The 19,341-nt window shown below is 32.5% G+C and overlaps 1 protein-coding gene and 1 long non-coding RNA gene across 4 annotated transcripts; both read right to left on the bottom strand.

Annotated features, from left to right (window-relative positions):
• Positions 1-5,670: 5,670 nt before the first annotated feature.
• Positions 5,671-6,208, bottom strand: LOC133681824 (uncharacterized). Its single transcript, XR_009836564.1, has 2 exons — positions 6,089-6,208; positions 5,671-6,005 (listed from the first exon to the last, which is right to left on the bottom strand). It is a non-coding gene; the product is annotated as an uncharacterized LOC133681824 (long non-coding RNA).
• Positions 6,209-10,619: 4,411 nt separating this feature from the next.
• Positions 10,620-13,766, bottom strand: LOC133681721 (scarecrow-like protein 6). 3 transcript variants are annotated; one of them, XM_062104835.1, is made up of 3 exons: positions 13,364-13,765; positions 12,393-13,117; positions 10,620-12,302 (listed from the first exon to the last, which is right to left on the bottom strand). In XM_062104835.1, the coding sequence occupies exons 2-3, from the start codon at positions 12,991-12,993 to the stop codon at positions 10,792-10,794; spliced, it is 2,112 nt and encodes a 703-aa protein (XP_061960819.1). In that variant the 5' UTR covers positions 12,994-13,117; positions 13,364-13,765; the 3' UTR covers positions 10,620-10,791. The 3 variants fall into 3 exon arrangements, with proteins under 3 accessions (XP_061960819.1, XP_061960820.1, XP_061960818.1); XM_062104836.1 differs by having other exon boundaries at positions 10,620-12,284; positions 12,393-13,766; XM_062104834.1 differs by having other exon boundaries at positions 12,393-13,765.
• Between the last annotated feature and the right edge of the window lie 5,575 nt (positions 13,767-19,341).

Genomic DNA, 19,341 nt, shown 5'->3' with positions numbered 1-19,341 from the left:
TTTTTCAAGTTTATTAAAATAATAAGGAATAAATTTTGCAAATTAAAAAGTTAAATGAGAATAAAATTGAAAAAAAAATATAATTTCATAAATTATCTCAGATAAAATAAATAATAGAGATCAAATAAAAAATTAAAAAAATTAAAAGATGAAAAAATTAAAATAATAATAATTAACATTTCATAAATTATTTCAAATAAAATAAGTAACCATCAAAAGAATGAGGATTAAATTTGATAAATAAAAAATTTTAATAAAAAAATGATAAGGAATATGTAAATAACAATTATAAAAATAAAAATCAAAGTTAATATAAAAATTAAATTTTAAGAGATTAAATTAAAAAATAAATATTCAAAACAAAATATATGTAGCAATCAAAAGTTTGAGGATCAAATTTGATATAATCAACAAATAATAACATTTCTAAATTTGTGATAACTTCCTGAAAATGTTTTTTACTCAAATTTTTCAGGAAAACACTTTTCTGAAAACCGAGCTAAATTTTCTTTGACTGAAAAGTGTTTTTCGTTGACCAACTTTCCTAATGACAAATAAACACATGAAAGTTTGGAAAGTGATTTTCAGGAAACTATTTTCTGGAAAACAAATACAGACAAAAAGGAAAACACGTTCTTGAAACCAAGTAAAATCTTTTTTTGATTGGAAAGTGTTTTACTTTGACTGGAAAGTATTTTTCTTTAACCAAAAACTTTTTTCCGTTGATCACTTTTTTTAATAGTAAATAAATAAAAAAAATAATTTAAAAAATAATTTTTCAAAAACTCCTTTTCAAAAAATAAACATGTCTGAGATACATCAATTAATCCAATGATAATAAATAAAATTTTAATTGGTAATACGTCGATTTCAAGTAATAATTGCGGGACGAGATTCAGTTGACCTGGTCGCTTCTGTATGCGTGAAGGTCCAATAGAATGCATTTTATTCTTTGGATTTAGACATTGCACTCTCACGGGCTAATTTTTTCAATGGATACCACAGATATCATCTGATGTTAAAAATTAAATATAAAAAATCATTTGGGTTTTCTTGTTCTTGTATTTATTTATAACCCACCTGGATTAGAAAATTAACATGGTAATTTCAATTATAACTCTGTTTTGTACGGTTTCCAAAATACATTCTTAATTTAAATCTAAAATAAATAAATTATTTGTAAAATAAGAATTTATCATGCTCTCCGAATGATTGAAACTGGACTGTGATGCCCTGACAATTCGAATTCAAAAAATATGACCATAAAACGATTCCAATGCTGATCATGGTAGTAACAATAACAATAATAATTTATCCTGGTGGTTACGATAATGACTTTGATAAAACACAACAAGGCCATGCCGTCTATTCCAACGCTAAAAACGACATGACATCGGCCCCGTCTCCGTGACACCACTTATGTCACGTTGTCACTCAGCTTCAAATTGTTGACCATCAGATTTTTGTCTATACCATCACTTTCCTCATTGAAAGAAAAATGGCTTCAACCATGTCAACCTCATCAATCCCGAAAGAAATTGAAGAGGCCCACAAGGGACAACCCTAAAGAAATCCCACCAACCTATTCTTGTTTGCAGAGGCAAAATGAAGTCAATATCGCTGCTTCTTCAACCTTTTAGTGCCGTCGGAATTATCATAAAAGCGAGGAAAATCAAGTCATGATGACTACATCTCTTATCCCATAGCCGAAAGAGTTCTTCTACTGTTATAATCCATTGTTATCCAATTATTTCTCAAGGCAACCACCACATAAAGACATGGTCCAAAGAGGTTTGAGAGTTGCAAGTGATCTTGTAATTTCATGTGGACTTGTTTGTTTAATTTCTCCCTCTTGGCCTTTTGTATGCTTCTGCTTTTAATCTTCTATCCAATAATAGATAACACATGGCATGCCTGGAATGTCTAGCCCATAGTATGTTCGTCTGCATCCTCTTATTTGCTTTCTCTTTCTCTTTTTACTTTTAAAACTTGGCCACAAAACAAAAGACTTCCAAAACCCAGTGGTTCATTGCACTACTGGCTTACGCTCCTGTTAGTTTTTATGGACTCAATTTAATTATCAACTCTTTTGAGATACTGGAAGAATTGTCACACATGCATGTTTTAGTACTGAATTCGCATTATATTTATACGTACATTGACCTATCAAAATTTGATAGCGCCGTGGGCGTGGCAATTTGCATGTATTTCAGGGATTGACACTGCAAGCTAAGTTTCTGAAGCACCAAGGCTGCTAATCATAAAACTAGAACAGAAAAACAATTTGCAAACACTTCGCAATAAAAAAATAATCCCTGGAAGCTTACGAATCGTAATAGACTGGATTATACTTTTTTTGCGTAAAAACTTTGTTCGGATGCACGATGATCTCATCATCAATATTTAAAACATATATACATTTCCCTTAATTTAATCTTATTAAGGAATTGACAGAAACAAGGAAGAAACAACTAGAATTAACCAGGCTTGACCAAGTCTGATTTTTTCAGGAGAAAGAATGACAAATAATCAAGGAGGGAGGAATAAAAAAGAAAGAAAACATGAAAGAGACATGAGAAATGAAAGTTGGGTTGACCACGATGAGATAGCCATAAAACAAAAGGACGGGGATAAGACAAGAAGATGGGGATAGAAAGAAAAATCAAAACCCTTGGTTTGGACACTAGCCAGCAAATCCATGCAAAAGTCCCTGTGGAGCTAAATCTCCACCAAATATATGAGACAGGGAGTCTTGAGCATGAAGAGAGGTGGGAGACCAATAAGATCATTTGGGTTTTTCTTATTGGAGGGCCTACCGAAGTGGCTTTTGACAAGAATGAGTGCTTATTTACCCAAAAAAAGGCAAGAATGAGTGCTTACTTTTGGGTTTTTGGAGAGAAAAAAGTCGTGACAACAAAATATGTGGGATTCAAAGAATGCGTTGTTTCTAAGCTGCATAAAGAAATTGAAGAAGGAAAAGGATAGGAAGAGTGAAAATAAAAACAATGAAGGAAACTTAAAGAAGAGTTTGGGAAGATATGGATGGCAAGCATCTATAAAAGTATGCATAGAAAGAGATCGAATTAGACAAGGAAAAGATTGCATGAATTTTTGTTGCACCCGCACACCATATCTGATCTTGCTTTTCTTTTCATTACCTCTCCCATACAAATGTTTTTGGCGTTGGCCTTACATTGTATTTTGATTTTTCTTTTTACTATTAACGCACTATGATTTTCGAATTCAATGAGAGGATGCGATAAGAGAATTTCTCAGTAAAAAAACTATCCTGTATAAATATTAAATAAAGCCCCAAAAGGATATGATACAGGTAGCATAAATCCGAGTAACAATATTGTTGTATAAAAAACGTAAATTAATTAGAAATTATAAATACTGCACTTCGATTCTCGAGAAAATGCGTCGAATGTAGAAAATATTCGTTCTTTAATTTTAGAGTCTTAACACGCAATAGCTAGCATGAGTAAATATCTATAGAAGCACCTAGCTATTTATCAAATCGCACCTATATATATAATCTAGCTATAAGGGATGATTATGAATTTTTTAAAGGGTAAATATCTAATTAACTATGACTTGTCTTTCAACAAAAAAATCAACTTCTTTCGGTTCTTGATTGAAAGCAATACTTCTGACAATATACTCTTAAAAAGACTTGGATTCGAACCCATCGACTTAAAGGGGTTTTAGAAAAGCAGTGGGCAATGTTAATTAGGTAGAAAGAGGAAAATATATAGGAAACTTATTTTTTGAAGAAAAAAAGAAGAAGAAATGATTGGCTATAAGTTTCTAAAATCTAAGTATAGTGGGGATCCCATTGGCTATCCAGTAGAATAATTTGTTTTTAGATTAACCAGAAATGGATGACCAATTAGGGTTTGGTCAATGACCGACCAAAGAGTTTTTGGAGATAACAAAGCTGCCTATATATATAGCATATTTTTATTCGGCTAATTCTACAGTACCGTGACTTTACAGTCCCACTTGTTATTCATAATGCATATTGCGATGCTAAATATTTATAATAAAGTAGAATATTAAATGTTTATGATAAAATGAATACATCATATAAATATCTATAATAAAGTAGAACGTTAATTAAATAAAAAAAACTAAAAAAATCACTTTACACAGTAAAATATGTGTATTTATAGTCAAATAATAAACCGTGACATTTTTATCATAAAAAATAGTAAAAAGGAGAGGTTTGAACCTTAGACCTTTTCAAAGAGGTGGATGCGTGTTCATTTATTACTGGTAAACAAATTGTTGTATTAATTTTCAGTCCCAATTGAATACTTAAAATTAAATACTTTTTTTAAAATTATGAAAAAAATATTATTATTATTATTATTGCATATTTGGGAAATGGAAGCGAATGGTTTACATGGGGTCGCTGGCTCTCTTGTTTTAAAAGATAAAATCGAATGATTCTCATCCAACAATATTAAAAGGGAGGGACATTGTAAGAGGCACCTTTTGCCCTTCAAGTTTATTTATTAGCTGATAAAATCCCTGACTCCTAGGAGGCTTCTTGAAGACAAAAGTGCTTCCCTCAATTTCTTAATGGAAAGTTGTGTATCATTATATACTTTTCCAAGGAAGGGCGTTTTTCTTTTCCATCCTTTTTATTTACAGCTTCAGAAAAGCCTTGTGCTTTCTTAGGCTTCCACATCTGAAAGATGCTTGCATGGTGCTCTCTCTCTCTCTCTGTTCCCCTCCGAATCTGCTTTTCAGCTCTTGAAGTGACCCGAGGCAACATTGCTTCGGAGGTCCATGCATGGGGGCTTTGAATTTGGTTTTGTGAGAGAATGATAGGATAGGGAAAAAAGCCTCTTTTTTTAACACATTTGCTCTCATGTTCTTTGGTTTGAAGCTACTATTCCAGTCCGCAGTCAATTCTCTCTTTTACTGTTCATTTTTTAACTGTAACCCTCCCACAAAAGCACGATGTTATTTTAGTTGAATTTTCACCTTCGTCTTTCTTTTTAGCACAGCCACTTTTGATTCTTTTACATGAATTAGCCGGTGTATGAACATATCTCTGGTTGGAGCGAGAGGCAGTTCCCTGTCAGAAAAATGAACAAGGAGATAAAAGCTAGCTGAAAAGCCAGTTTTCGACAACTATTGAGGTCGTTGTAACCTCCATTTGATAAATCTTGGCCTCCCGACTCAAATATATGTCTTCTTCTTCCTTATCTAACTCTTGATTCCTCAAGTTAATTACTATATTAATTATTATTTTAATTTATTATTTGTTTTTTGCTTCTACTTGAACTTCATCATTGTTCATTGGACATAGATCGATGGTCAAGTTATGCTTGTATACGAATCAAATGCTACATTTAGTAAAAATTCCTTGAGCTGATAATGACTCTACAATCTACTTTGCTGTTCTTGAAAAGCCTGCTTGCATATATCAGGATAATTATTCCCCATTGCTCAATGTTTTTCTGAAACTTATCCGGTTATCCTCCTGGATAATATATAATTATGACACCACACACAAATACTCGTGTCGGTAACGAAAAATCATTAATATAAATAATTAAGTTGTGAGGTGAAGGGTATATTCATGAAACAATTATCTCCGTTCAAAAACTTAAATATTTAGACGGTATTTAGAGACGCAGTTCAAATACTATTCGGTAAATAAATAAAAACATTACGTTGATATAACAAAAAATCTTTGAAAAAAAACTATTATTACAATATCATACACTAATTTAAATAAATAAAATTATGATATTAAAAAACAATCTCGACTCAAAATAAATTAATCTAAACAGAATGAGAAAAATGATTGCTGTTCTTTTCTTCTAGATGCTTGTCTGGAATTTGGATAAGCCGGTACAAATAAATTGAATGGGGACCGAGCAGATTTGATGAAGAAGAAGAGCCAAAAGAAAATCATCACATGCACCAAACTGCCTCTCCTTTAAATTCTTCCATGTACAGAAATTGGAATCTCTGAAAAGAGAACACTGCAAGAAAACACGACCAGCTGGTTTAGCTTAAACAAGAGCAAAGACATGAAGGAACAAGGAAGAAACAAAAGGAACCCCACCAGCTTGAATTTAGTAGGAAATAGTATGCCACAGAAACATAGAGAAAACCAGCTCATTCTTGTTCATATGGGGGGGTATGAAGAGGACAAGAGAGAGAAAATCAAGTCGTCAGGGCCCATATTATCCTTTCCTGAAGGACTTTCCTTCCAATTCTAAAGGGCAAAATAAACATCGTTATAGACTTAAACATTCCTGGATTATGTCTATAATTATTATCCATTAAAATTAATTGAGTAATTTTCAATTTGGACCACCGGCCTCCACCTCTCATAATCCTTGATTAGCCAATGAAATATATAAAATTAATCGTGTCTAATTGCATATCAGCTATTCTATTAATTCTTCGTTTTCAATGGCTAGATTCACCGCATAAAACATCTTCTCGAAACAAACTAGGTGGTCATAGCTACCACCAATCAAAATATGAATAGAATTAAGAGAAATTAATATTAGATACTGTGAATTTCATACTTCCCTTCTCATATATATCGATCGTCAATGAATGGGCAAACTTTAATTTTACCTCTATACATTAATATTTCAATAATATTCTACTTCTGATTACCAAAAAAAACACAATATATGTTCTACTTCTATATTTATAGTTTAATGTTTTTCGATTTTACCCTTCTATTTTTCAAAGAGTTTTAACGTTACCTCTAATCATTAAATAACCTATTTTCTAAATTAGGTTTTTGAGTCATTTTAGCTTTCTAAATGTTTGTAAATATTATATCATATATATATTTGAACTTCAAAGAAAAAAAATGTTAGAAAAGTGAGTAAAATAACAATATAAAAAATTGGTTATATTTTTACCTAGTTAGCAGTGAAGGGTAAATTTGAATTAAAAAAAAAAACAACAAAGGAGTAAACTTGAAGATTTTCAAATTATAAAAGATAAAGTTGAAACATCGGTGAATTTATAAGGGAAAACATATAGTTTACCCTCATCAAAATCTGTAATTTCATACTAGAGAAGAGAGTGCAATATGAGAATATATAGTTAATAATTGCTCTTCGAATAAGTTCGATATTATTTATATATTCTAGGAAAATCTTAGAGGAATCGTTGTATCATACAATGAAATCTTTGGCTTTGGACCCAAGTATTAAACACTCATAATTTAGACTTTTAATTAATTTTAGTTGAGAAGTTAGGAAAACTTCATGGTGATTAAGAAATAATTAATAGGTTATTTTTTAAAGTACAACACGAAATATATATATATAACTCATTAAAAATAATAAGAATATTTTTATTTAGAATTTCTCTATTTTATTTATATTTTTTTAATGTAAATTTTAAAAATAATCATTAATATATCACTAATTATTAGTAGAGCATCATGAAACTTCCTGAGGAGTTATAATTCAAAATTTATATTTAGAAAATAATCATATAAATCACTTTTTTGAAAAATCCCTCATATAAGTTATCTTAAAGCAGCACATGCAGTCAGATCACTTGATCATATGACGTTTCACCATGTAGGTGTGATATATCTAATCGGACAGTAAATGTAAATGTATCCGTCTTCATTTTAATATGGTGGACAGGCAGGTGTGGGAGCCACAATCTGTTCCCATTTTTTTTGGTCCGTAGATTTTGGATTTTAGTGATCAAAGTATAGGTACTCTTGACCGTACACGTGGCCCGACGTGGGATTATGACCCTTCATTCTTCTTTTGTGGGTCCCAATTTGCTTGATGAAAGAGGGAAGGATATGTATCTATCCCACTTGTCATCTTTCAGTGTCACTGTCCCCTAGCAGTGGCGACGCATGAGACAATAGGTCACAGTCGTTGGATCCATGTTCGGTACACTCACTGGAATATGGTGGTTTAAAAAAAAAAAAAAAAGTTAAATTGCTAAAAACTTAAATGTTTGAGAATTAGATTCCTGTGCTCTCAATTTTATTCTTATTTTTTAGTACATTTGAATTAGTTTTTATTTTTTAATATACTTGAATTAAATGTTTAAGAATTAAATTTTAAAAATAAATTCAATATCATAATTTTAGTTCTACCTGTAGAAAGATTGATTTTAAAATTAAAAAAAAAAACAAAGAAGAGATTTTGAGGCTACTGGGTTTTTTTTTAAGATGAACAAGAAAGAGTATCTAGGCTACTGGATTTTACAAAAAAAAAAGATAAATTAAAATTTTTGAATAGATAATTAAAATTAAGATATTAAATATTAAATCTATTTATTTTATTTTAAACATTTAAGAATAACTATAGTGAATAAATAACCAACCAGGTTGAAGATTATTGATTTCAAGGATATTTAAGTTATTCCATGATTTTACATGTAAGATAGAGAGAACCACGAAAAATATTTTTAAAAAAAGACTTGATTTTAAATATATGAAACTACAAGAAAGTAAAAAAATGAAAGTGAGAGCATATGGATTAATTATATAAATATAAATTAAAAGGTTTTTCTTTTCTTAAGTTTTCCATGTTAGCACAACCGTTGACCATTCCAACAGTTTCAGGTACTTTTTGGAGGGGGGAAAGAAACCTTCGAGGTTCTTTGAAATGGAAGAATTGTCAGCTAGCAAAAACACTTATGTTGGAGATGGAGAGTCCTGGAGACAGCCAGCTTGGAAGCTGTAAATAAAACTGCTGGCTAGTACATGGATGGCTATTGGCTACACGCAATCGATCACTTGATGATTAAAAAGGGAAAAGCCCTTTTGTTTATAGGGCGGTGACGCTGGCTAAACGCAAGCCCTGATTTGCTAGATGCACCCTGCATGGAAGGTAACTTGGCAGCCATTGCTACGCAAGGAATAAATTTATCTAAAGCCATTAATTTGGGTCAGTTTACTCTTGAAGGCAAGTATACTAATATTTTTGGGATTTAACTATACATTTGATTAAAAAAAAGAATTGACATTTGATATTTTATTGCTCTGCAAATTATAGTATTATTTATGTTTTTTTTAAAAGGAATTGCCTTCTGTCCAGAGCAATTGTGTAGTTATCATGCCACACATAACAGCTAATAACATGGATAAACAGCAGACACAATCATTTTAATAATTAATAATGACAACTTGAATGGATTTACTCTTTATATTTTTTAAAGAATTTTTTATTTAAAAATATATTAAAATAATTTTTTTATTTTTTAATATTAACACAATAAAATTATATAAAAAAAAACACTAAGCGGGCTTATTTGAAAATACAAAGATTATTTTACAAAATATTTTTTATTTAAAAATATATCAAAATATTATTTTTTTTATTTTTCAAGATTTATTTTTAATATAAATACATTTTAAAAACACTAAAAAAATAATTAAAAATTATAAAAACACGGTTGTCTGCTGCATGTCAATTTTTTCTAGCTACCCCATACCTTTATTGAACATGGGGTGCCCTCTAGCTATGGTGAAATGGTAGCAATGCTTTCCCAATTGGACCACCGCTTTTTCTCCAACATTGGACCACAATTAAGAACACTAATTAATTATCCCTAGTTAGCACAATAATATTAACAATCATAGGCTGTTAATCTGCAGGGTTATTAACATGGAGTCCACAGAGCCGACGATTTTCGCTTTTCCTAGCAATCTTTTTTTCGGACGTAATATTAATAATGGGACCGAACCATACCCCTCGCTCCTTTTCAAATGCAACATGGAATTTATCATATAATAATGTGATTGGAGCTCAACTAAAGTGTATTAATAACTCATGTTAATGAAGATGATGAAAAAGAAACGGACTTAGAATAATCACGCAACGGTCCAATGGTACAAGACCCATGTGACTTGATGAGGGGTGGGAATTAAAAACCAAGAGCAAATTCAGTGTAAAATAATACAAGTGCTAGGATGAATACATAAATATCATGATAAAAAAATAGCCCTCAGTACTAAATTAAGCATCGATTGCACCCCCGTAACAGACATCTGGTGAATAATATAATAATACTCTTCGATAAAGTTGTATCAAGCATCAATTTGTTGCAATCCTTGTGGCCTTCAATGGCGCAAATCCATGAACCTAGTACACTGTAATCTTATCATATTCGGAGACCATACAACTACATATAAACTTAGGTTTGTGAGAAGGGTGGGATTATTACCAAGACGGAAAGAGATGTCCGGCAGAGTCAAATTTTTAATCCAAAGTGGGGATTGAAGCATACAAAAGGGGTAACATTCAGATTCTGATAGCATTAACCAAAGATTCTAAGTACTATGTGGGCATGCAAAGTGATTGAAGCAGATGAGATGTGGAGATCAAGAATCATTGTCTTGATGCTTTTCTTGAACCATGGCATGAAAGGATATGATTACTGTGAACATGAGAGACAATCAAGGAAAAAATTACTCCAGCAGATCTGGCAAAGAATGATTTAAAAAGGGTTGATTATGTCTTCCACATTTGGGATTTGCCTTCTTGTCAAGTGTGCAACAAACAATTACCAACTTAAAACAAGAAAAGCACCATAACCAGCTAGAAGCAATAACTGAAGTGACAGAAAATAAGAACTGTACACCCATCCAGTTAGTCAAATGTTCAGTTTCTTGATTGGAAATAATAGGAGGCCTAGAGCACATAGACAATAAGCGAATGAGTACCAGGGACAACAAGATTCAAAAAAGATCAGAAATTAAACCGGGGATTACGAGCTCGGCACCATAGAAACAATATCCAAAATGCTATTTTTTTTTGTTCTTTAACACCTCCAAGCAGAAGCCGATATCAGGTCCTTCCGTTGCCAGCAAAGAACAAGAGAAGATTGTCTCGTTTCAACATGGAAACCCCTAACTGGAGTACGTTGCACCAAATACTCGGCTTGTGACTCGGTGAAGTTACTGAAAGTCAATGGAGTGAAACCAGACTGCAAAAAGAGATTCCTCCAAGAAGGAGTCCTATCAGGGCAACGATGACGACCCAGAACAATTTTCTCAATGCCTGGTTGGACCAAAAACCTCTCAATCTTTTGTAATATATCCAAGTTCACATTCACAGCATCCAGTGATTCCAGCAGGCCTGAATAAGATTGAATGGCATGGTTGATATGGTGCCCAAATGGGAGGTCGCTTCGGTCACAGCCTCTGTCCAAAGAGACCACAACTTTGGGTGACAGTTGCTTTACAAAGCGAAGAGCCAGAGGAAGAGTTGATGGGTCATTTGAAAAGGAGCCAATTGGAAGATTCACAGCAGTTACTTCCTTTTCCGATGTGCGCGGAGGCATTGGCCAAGAACCAGAACCCAAGGATTCAAGGCTTAAAATTTCAAGCTCGAATGGCATGTTCATTTCACTTGCAAAGATTCTTAAATTTTCTTGAGTGAAACCAAGCTCGAGCTCATCATGTGAGGAAGGAGAAGCAAAAGCAGTGATTTTAAGAGAAGGGGCACCTCCAGTCTTCAAAGCCAGTTCTTGCATAAGAGAAGCCCATTGTCCACCATATCCAATATCAAAATCAACAATATGAATTCTCTCGAACCCCTCAAAAGCCTCGAGAAGAACTTGGTTGCAAGTAAAATTCGCAAACTGGAGGATTGGTGAGATCTCGGAGAAAGATTTATAAGCACCAATCTTGAAAATCAGGTTACAAGCAGTATCAATTGAGTTGTTGCTGCTCGAGTGGAGAAGCAACTGCAAGGCATCCTTGAAATAAAAAGCAGTCCTTTGGTAAGGCTTACCGATAGGAAGAGAGAGCTGGTGATTGAGCCGCGCCAATATCCCTTGCGCAAGTACCGGATTCCTATTTTCGATCAGCTCTGCTGCTTGACATATCGGGTTTATTATTGCCTGTTGAAGCTGCTGCTGGTTTGCCAATTCATCGCTTGCAATTTTCTGATTCATGATCACTCCCTGCCTCTGCTGCTGCTGCTGCTGTTGCTGCAACATTTGAAACTGATGATTCTGCTGCTGTTGTTGATGTTGTCGTGGAAGAAACAACTCTGGAGGCCTCGAATCAAAGACTTTTGGCACATAATTGACTCCAACAAGCCCAGAATTAAGCCTTTTCGACGGCGGTGGTGATAAGAAATGCTGGTTATTATGATGCTCTTGTAATTGTGAATATGAGAATGGCAAAAACATAGCTGGATTTTGCACAGACTGGTGTTGGTTCTGGTTGCTTATCATCCCTGGATTCAAAATCTGCGGCTTCTCATCTTGATCAAATGCTGCCTGCTGCTGTTGTTGCTGAAACAAACCTGGCAAAAGATTGATCCCTGAATTAAACAAAACAGGATTTGGTTCAATACCCATATTAGAAATTCTAGTAACATTGCGGTTATTATGAGGGAAATCAGGCTAAATACCATGGATTGAAGAAGGATCAATGTTGTTGTTGTTGGCAACGAAGTTGGCACTTGCAGAACTCATATTGGATATATCAAAGCCAAAAACTTGATCTACAACACCAAAACCTGATGCATGCTCCATATCTAGAGACCTACTTCCACCTTGTAACAGCTTGTTGAGTCCCACGGATGGGTCCTCGATATCACCCATAATTAGCCTTAAAATTGACTGCTCTTGACTAGGAGAACCTGGCAACACACTCTCCCAATCCTCCATTCCAAGTTGCTGTCCACATTCTTCATCTATACAAGGGATGCTTCCACCAGCTGCTGCCACGTCGTTGGTGGTGTCGGTGGAGGCTCCTCCGCCACCACCTCCTCCGCCTTGAGAAGAAGACAGTGTTGAGGACGATGTTGGTGGGCTTCGTCTGCTTATTGTGTCAAGCACAGATGTGGGCTCAGCACCGCCCACAAAAAAACCACAACTTTCTTTGCTGTTGTTGTTCTGCCACTTGTGGTGGTATTGATACAGTGAATCTGGAGAGGAAGTAGTAGACGAAGAGAAATCTAACACCCCCTTCCCTTGAAAGTCCTCAGAGGGTAGGGGCATGGCCTTCATTTAACAAAACCAAGAAACTAAGAATTCAAGAAACCCGGATATATCCAGTTTATTTTCACGAAAATCAAGAAACCACCCCCACCACTACCCCCTTCAGGGTTTAAAGCTTTGCAGAAGCAAGTAACTGAAAGGCAAAATACTTATGGGATTAGTTTGTATATAACAAAACAAGAAGTTGGACCTTGCAACAAGAGACAAAAAAAAAACTTCCAAAATCAAAATCAATTTTTTTTCAGAGGAGACAAGTTGTTAAATGCACAAAGAGAGGTCTGGCAAAAAGAAAAAAAAATCCCATTTTAGAACACACAGAAAGCTTGTAAAAGAGTTCTTCTTCTTCTTCTTCTTCTTGGGTACTCGTCTAGCTAGCTACCTCGTTTTTTGTACCATATTTTATCTCCATGGTTCTTCCAAGCTAGTTAACTTCGTTCGGTTTTTTTGTGTTTTTCTCTCTCCCCCCTCTCAGCTTCTTCTCTTGCCTTCTTGTTGTGGCTTTGCAGTACTCTGTCTTCCTTCTATTTTCTGCTGTAGATGCGCGCAGCATGTAAAAGTGGTAAAGTGCCCTCCAAACCCCCCTCTCTCTTCTTATTGTCTCTCTCCTCCTTTCCTCTCTCTCTATAGTCTATAGTTTTTTTTTTTTTTCAATTTTTAATTTGTAATTTTTCATGTGGCTTTTGTCTGTAGATGTGGTTATCTCTCTCGTAGGGTTTTCTTTGATTGATTGTCACTCCACTCTCCCTTCCATGGCTCGTGTGAAAGAAGAAAGGTGATTTGAAAGAAAAAAAAAACAGTGAAGAGTTTTTTCATAATGATATGTTTAATAGTGAGCTAGAGATCTTTATATCATTATTGATGTTTTCACATAAATAGATAAATTTTATTTTTCCATTATCATCTTATTCTCATACGAGTTAATTGAAAATTCATTATATTAATAATGATATGTTCATTTAAATAGACAATTTGCTATATTTTTAATATATATATATATATATAATATGTACTTCCACTTTTTAATTCAATACTAAATAAAAATATATTTTATTCGGGATGCAGTGATACATGTATACATTTAAAAATATTAAATCATGTAAAATATCCAGTAAATGCAGAATTTAAATGTAAATATAAATAATCTGTTTAAAATTCAAACAAAGAATTAATATATATATATATATATATGAAAAAAAAACTAGCGAGAACACATTGATGCAACAAAAAAAGGGAGGGTAAAGTAAACTTTAAACATGAAAATATTTTAACAGTTAGTTTAAATATTTCATACTTGTTTTTTTTTATCATTTCAGTTTTTTTTAACGGTAGGTAATGCACGTTTATACACTCGAATGAAAGCGCGTGAGCTTCTCATTCTGCGTCGTCTTTTGTTGATGATTTTCTTTTACAGAGATCAATGAGACAGGGAAAAGGTGATCTAGCTCAGATAGTTTTTGTAATTTATCCTATTACCCATAACACCCCTGCCATTCCCAAGTGGTTGCAGGACGGACGGATAGCTGACATAGGGTCATTTAAATAATTATGAGAGAACAGGCTCTGCTGGCCAGGATTTCGAAACTAAATCTGACGGGCACGAGACAATGAGTGAAGGCATTTGTGGGGTTTTGAAAATATCGAGACTAATTCAACGGCCATGATCTTTTGTTATAGTCAAGTATGTGTGGCTGTGCTCTTTCTTTCTTTCTTTCTTTTTTTTCTTGTTGTTTTTGGCTCAAATAGAAAAACAAGGAAAAATCAGTTATTGGGGTCCAAATCCCGTAGTTGGAGCTTTGATTAACCAATGGGTTTGTGGTCGTTTGATGGATTGTCACTTTCTAGTTGCTGGTAAAAAGTAAAAAAAAAGCACGGTAAATTACATGTCTAGTCAATTCAACAGGATGATTTTTCCTTGCTATTAAATTAAAAAGAAATTATTTTTCCTATCCAAGAAACAAAATGGCTTTTCTAATATAGCGAGGAAGTCCATCCACGCAAGATAAATTGTGCAATTAGCATGTAAAATCCAAATAAATAATGAAATAATACGGAAGCAAAAAGTTTTATCAAATAGCATATCTTTTTTATGTCATGGTTGGAAACTGTAATAAAAATATTAATTGATGATGTGATTAACAACTGTAATATTTATTTAAATTTAGAGTTAACCAGTTAGCTAACTTGTTAAATTAATCGACTAGTTTATTATAAAAATCATAAAATTATCAAAACCAAGATCCCGGTATGAGATTTTAGAAGCATGAAAATTCGACGGATGGAGTAGCAATCCAATAACTACTCTAAAAAAAACACTGTCCATAAATTCCTGTAAAAATTTGAGTGCAATTCAACAGTTAGATCAGAAGTTATTGTTATTTTGAGCTATTACTTTAGTTTAGCATGGTTAGACCTCCTCTTATACCTGGACCTATACCACTGGTTCATGAATGCACATGTTATGTCATCTCATGTAATATGTATTGAGCAAATCCTCATTTAGCTATGACAAACCCGCATCTGAGTATTCATAATCACCCGTTATCGTAAGCTCAACTACATCATTGACATTGAAAAACAGAGGATAGTTGTTGTGTGAACAATGACTTTTTAAGATTTTAACCGGAGCCTATTTTTAAATCTACACGGCAGAAAAAGATGCATATTTTGACTCACAAAATATATTTGGAAATTTTTTTTTATAAAATTATGATTTTTGTATGAATATATTGAGTGTTTCATACAACTAGATCCTTTGATCAACTGGTTGAGTTAGATAATTTGAGTTTCATCTTATCGCGCTTTAGAAGCGTGATTTTTACTAAATATCGTTATTTTGAAGCGCAACAATTATCTTGTCACGTTTAGAAGTAACAATATTTAGTAAAGATCACGTTTCTGAAGTGCAACAAGATGAAAATGTGCTATTTCATCAAATATCTAATGATTTTTAAAGGTAGTTTATATTTAAAAATATATGAAAATAATTTTTATTATGTTTCATACAAGGACATCGTAAAAATATTAAAAAATATCAATTTAATATTTTCTAAGTAAAATATATTTTAAAAAAACATTAAAAAATATAAATCAACACACCCTCAAAACTCAAAAGCGATTTTTTATTTAGTGAAAAAAAGAAGATGGTTTTTTTTTACGAGTAGAATTCATAAAATAAAATTGTCTTGTGGATCCAGCTAGTCTATAAATAATTTATTTTTTATCGGACTTGAAATGTGATTGATCTCGACACACAAAGATTCAAACCCTGCAGCATTTTGAAAGAATCTTAAATACGAGTATCGGCAGGAAAGGTCATTTTAATTTCCTTAAAATTGAATCAGCGTTGTTTCTATTAATCCAATCAGCTCATAACTCGGGTACGGAACCGAGTGTAATGACTTTTAAGGTTGTCTTGAAAATGAAAACCGAGGTCGATGCAAAAGACAGGACTGAAGAGAGGATGAATTCGTAGAATTATTGTTGGATTTTTAGTGTTCATTGAATAAGGACAAATGAATGATAAAAATGCATCAATTGACAGGAAAAGGAATGTTATAATCGCTGATTATCTGTAGAGCACCTTGTGACCTTCACGTAATTGACAAGCAACGAGAAATGTCAATCTGTCCACCAGCATTTTTCTACCGAGAATAGTAGTTTTTTATACTTTTCACGTGTGTTCCAGTACCGATCAACCTTTGATTGGAGCAGGTTTCTTCCACTTGGAACTCGGTTTACTCACTTGTGTCTTGCTGGGGTGCTTCATGTGTTTTCTTTTTAATTTATTTTAAAATACATTAAAATATTTTTGTTATCAATTAATAAAAAAAATAATCTATTTAATGTTTTATTGAATTAAAGATGTGTTTAGAATTGTAGTAATGATGGTGGTTCAAAATAGTTTTCACTTAGAAATATATTAAAATAATTTTTTTTATTTTTTTAAAATTATTTTTGATATCAACACATCAAAATGATATGAAAATGTAAAAAAAATTATTTTCAGCAAAAGTAATTAAAATTTAAGGAAACATGGCTATTTCCAGATAGGATGTAAATATATTTGAAAATACAATTTTAAATATAAAAATTAAGCAGATAGAAGTAGTTATTAGTTAGTCAAAAGTGCATGATTAAGGTAGATTGGTCATGGTTATTGCAGTAAACTGTGTATTGCTAGCCATCTAGCCATCTAGCAAGGCAATTTTGAAAAATCAGCTAACCACTCCACGCTTCGATAGACTAATTAATCTACCTTGTGAATTTAGTTTTTTATTCTTGTTTTGAAGTGTTTCTGTAAGATATTTAAATGAGATCTGGAATGACAAGGAAAGAGGAAAAATTTATTGTTTGTTGAAAGGTGAAATCCAAACACACCTTAAGAGGTATAGGGTGAAATTGAGAGATTTTCAAAGTACAGGGATAGAAATGAAATATTGATGAATCTATAGAGCCAAAAAACAATAAGTTCCTTTTTAAAAAAACCGAGTCGCTTCAATGAAACGGCTCGTCACTTGTAAAATCTCGGAGATAAAGTATCTATTTCTCACACCAATCATCAAACTAACCCAAATCATAAAGGATTTAATTGTATATGACCCAGAACTTCAAGGGTTTAACTAAAATTAACCACAAATCACAGGTACTTAAGGACCAAATCCACAACTACTTCATTGATATATTTCTTCACCTGACTTGATCTCTAGTTTTTATTATTCAACGGGTTATGAACATCCTTGAGCAGATCTATATATAAATCAATATTATTTTTTAATGGATTTTATAAATTAATGTACCATCTCACATTGTTTAGTGTATTAAAAAATAATATCTCTTGAATACTGGTTTTAAAGTTCGAACTCGGAAAATTAAGGGAGAAAGCAAACCAGCTCATCGACTTAATTTGAAAGTATTAGTGATGTTATTAGAAGATTAAGAGCGTAAGTGCCTAATTGACAAAAAAAAAAAACAGTTGTTATTCACCTTAAAATGAAATATAAAAAAGAGCTGAACCTGTATTGTTAATTACCTTTATGTATTAAAAGAATAAACCTTTTATTTTTTGAGTTCCATTGTTAATGTGAAAAAATAAGGTATTTTTTTTAATTCAGTATTTTTTTTTTAAATTGTGTTTGTTAGGATTGTCTTTAAACTAGGTAAATCATCTAGATCATGTTAGAACAACTCTAACGTGTTTTAATTTTAAACATGGACTAAGCAAAAAATTGAGCCAATATTTTTTTTTTAATTTCATCATTAAACTTTTTTTAACCAGTTAATTGCGGTGGTTTTTAAACTGATCAAGTCAATTGAATCATGTTAAGTCAATTTATATGTAATTTAATTTTAAACCTGCCATGGACAAGGAGTCAGACTGTGAAGGTTCCAAAGTTTACCCGTTAAGCTAAATTTAATAATAATATCTGATAATTTTTCACAATTTATATATTTTTTATTGCGTAAAAAAGAATTTTTTTTATTAATGTGAGTGTCCGGGTAGCTTGCGTGCACCTCGACTAATCTCACGGACCATAAAGTTAACGACCATGTAAGCTTTCAGCCATGAGGTTTGTGAAATTCGAACTAGTGATTTTTACGAAGCAAATTTAGAATATGACAAGTTGAAGTACACCGCCCAGGATTTTTTTTAATATATAAAAAAACCTTGATTTGATTTGTAGCAGCTATGCAAACCAACTAGGATTAAGATGTCGTTTGCTAACGTGGCTGCGGACTCACCCGCAACTACGTTAATAAACGTTTGATAACCAAAATAAAAATGCTTTCAATGGGTAGGACCCATATGGCACCGCAGGTTCTCGTCTGGGAAAAACATCAACAGTGGAGCATGTTCAGTGAATAGTGGAGCTATGCTCCACTGCAGCACTGTTCACTAAAGTGAACAGTTTTGTTTTTTTTTTTAAAGTTCAAAAAACCAGTGCGAGTGAATTAATTCACTCACACTGTTCACATGAAAAGTTTAGGTTTTTTTTTTCTGAAAAACCAGTGCAATTAATTGATTTCATTCGTACTATTCACGTGAACATGAACAATATATTTTTTTGTTTGTTAAAAAAAGTAGTTTAAGGTGAATTAAATTTACTCGTACTATAATCTCAACTTTATTCCTGATAATATTTTACCTAATTTTATTGCACGCTCAAAAAATCATGAAAACTGTAGTTCTTGTCGAATGAATTTTGTACGTGATGAAATTATAAAAAAAAATTTAAAAAATTGAGTTCTACTCGAAAAACTAATATTTAATATTATTTAATAACACTATATAAATTAGAAGGATATCTCATGATGATATAACATTTGTGGAATTTGATCGCAATTCCAATTATGTTCTTG

This window comes from Populus nigra, chromosome 2 (assembly GCF_951802175.1).
Source record: "Populus nigra chromosome 2, ddPopNigr1.1, whole genome shotgun sequence".
Taxonomy (NCBI): Eukaryota; Viridiplantae; Streptophyta; class Magnoliopsida; order Malpighiales; family Salicaceae; genus Populus; species Populus nigra.
This window is presented reverse-complemented; position numbering and strand designations above follow the sequence as displayed.

Coding starts and splice junctions, on each gene's coding strand:
- LOC133681721 (XM_062104834.1), bottom strand. CDS start 12,993: ATGAAGGCCATGCCCCTACCCTCTGAGGACTTTCAAGGGAAGGGGGTG. Junction 12,303..12,392: donor TGATCCTTCTTCAATCCATG/GTATTTAGCCTG, acceptor TGTTTAATTCAG/GGATCAATCTTTTGCCAGGT.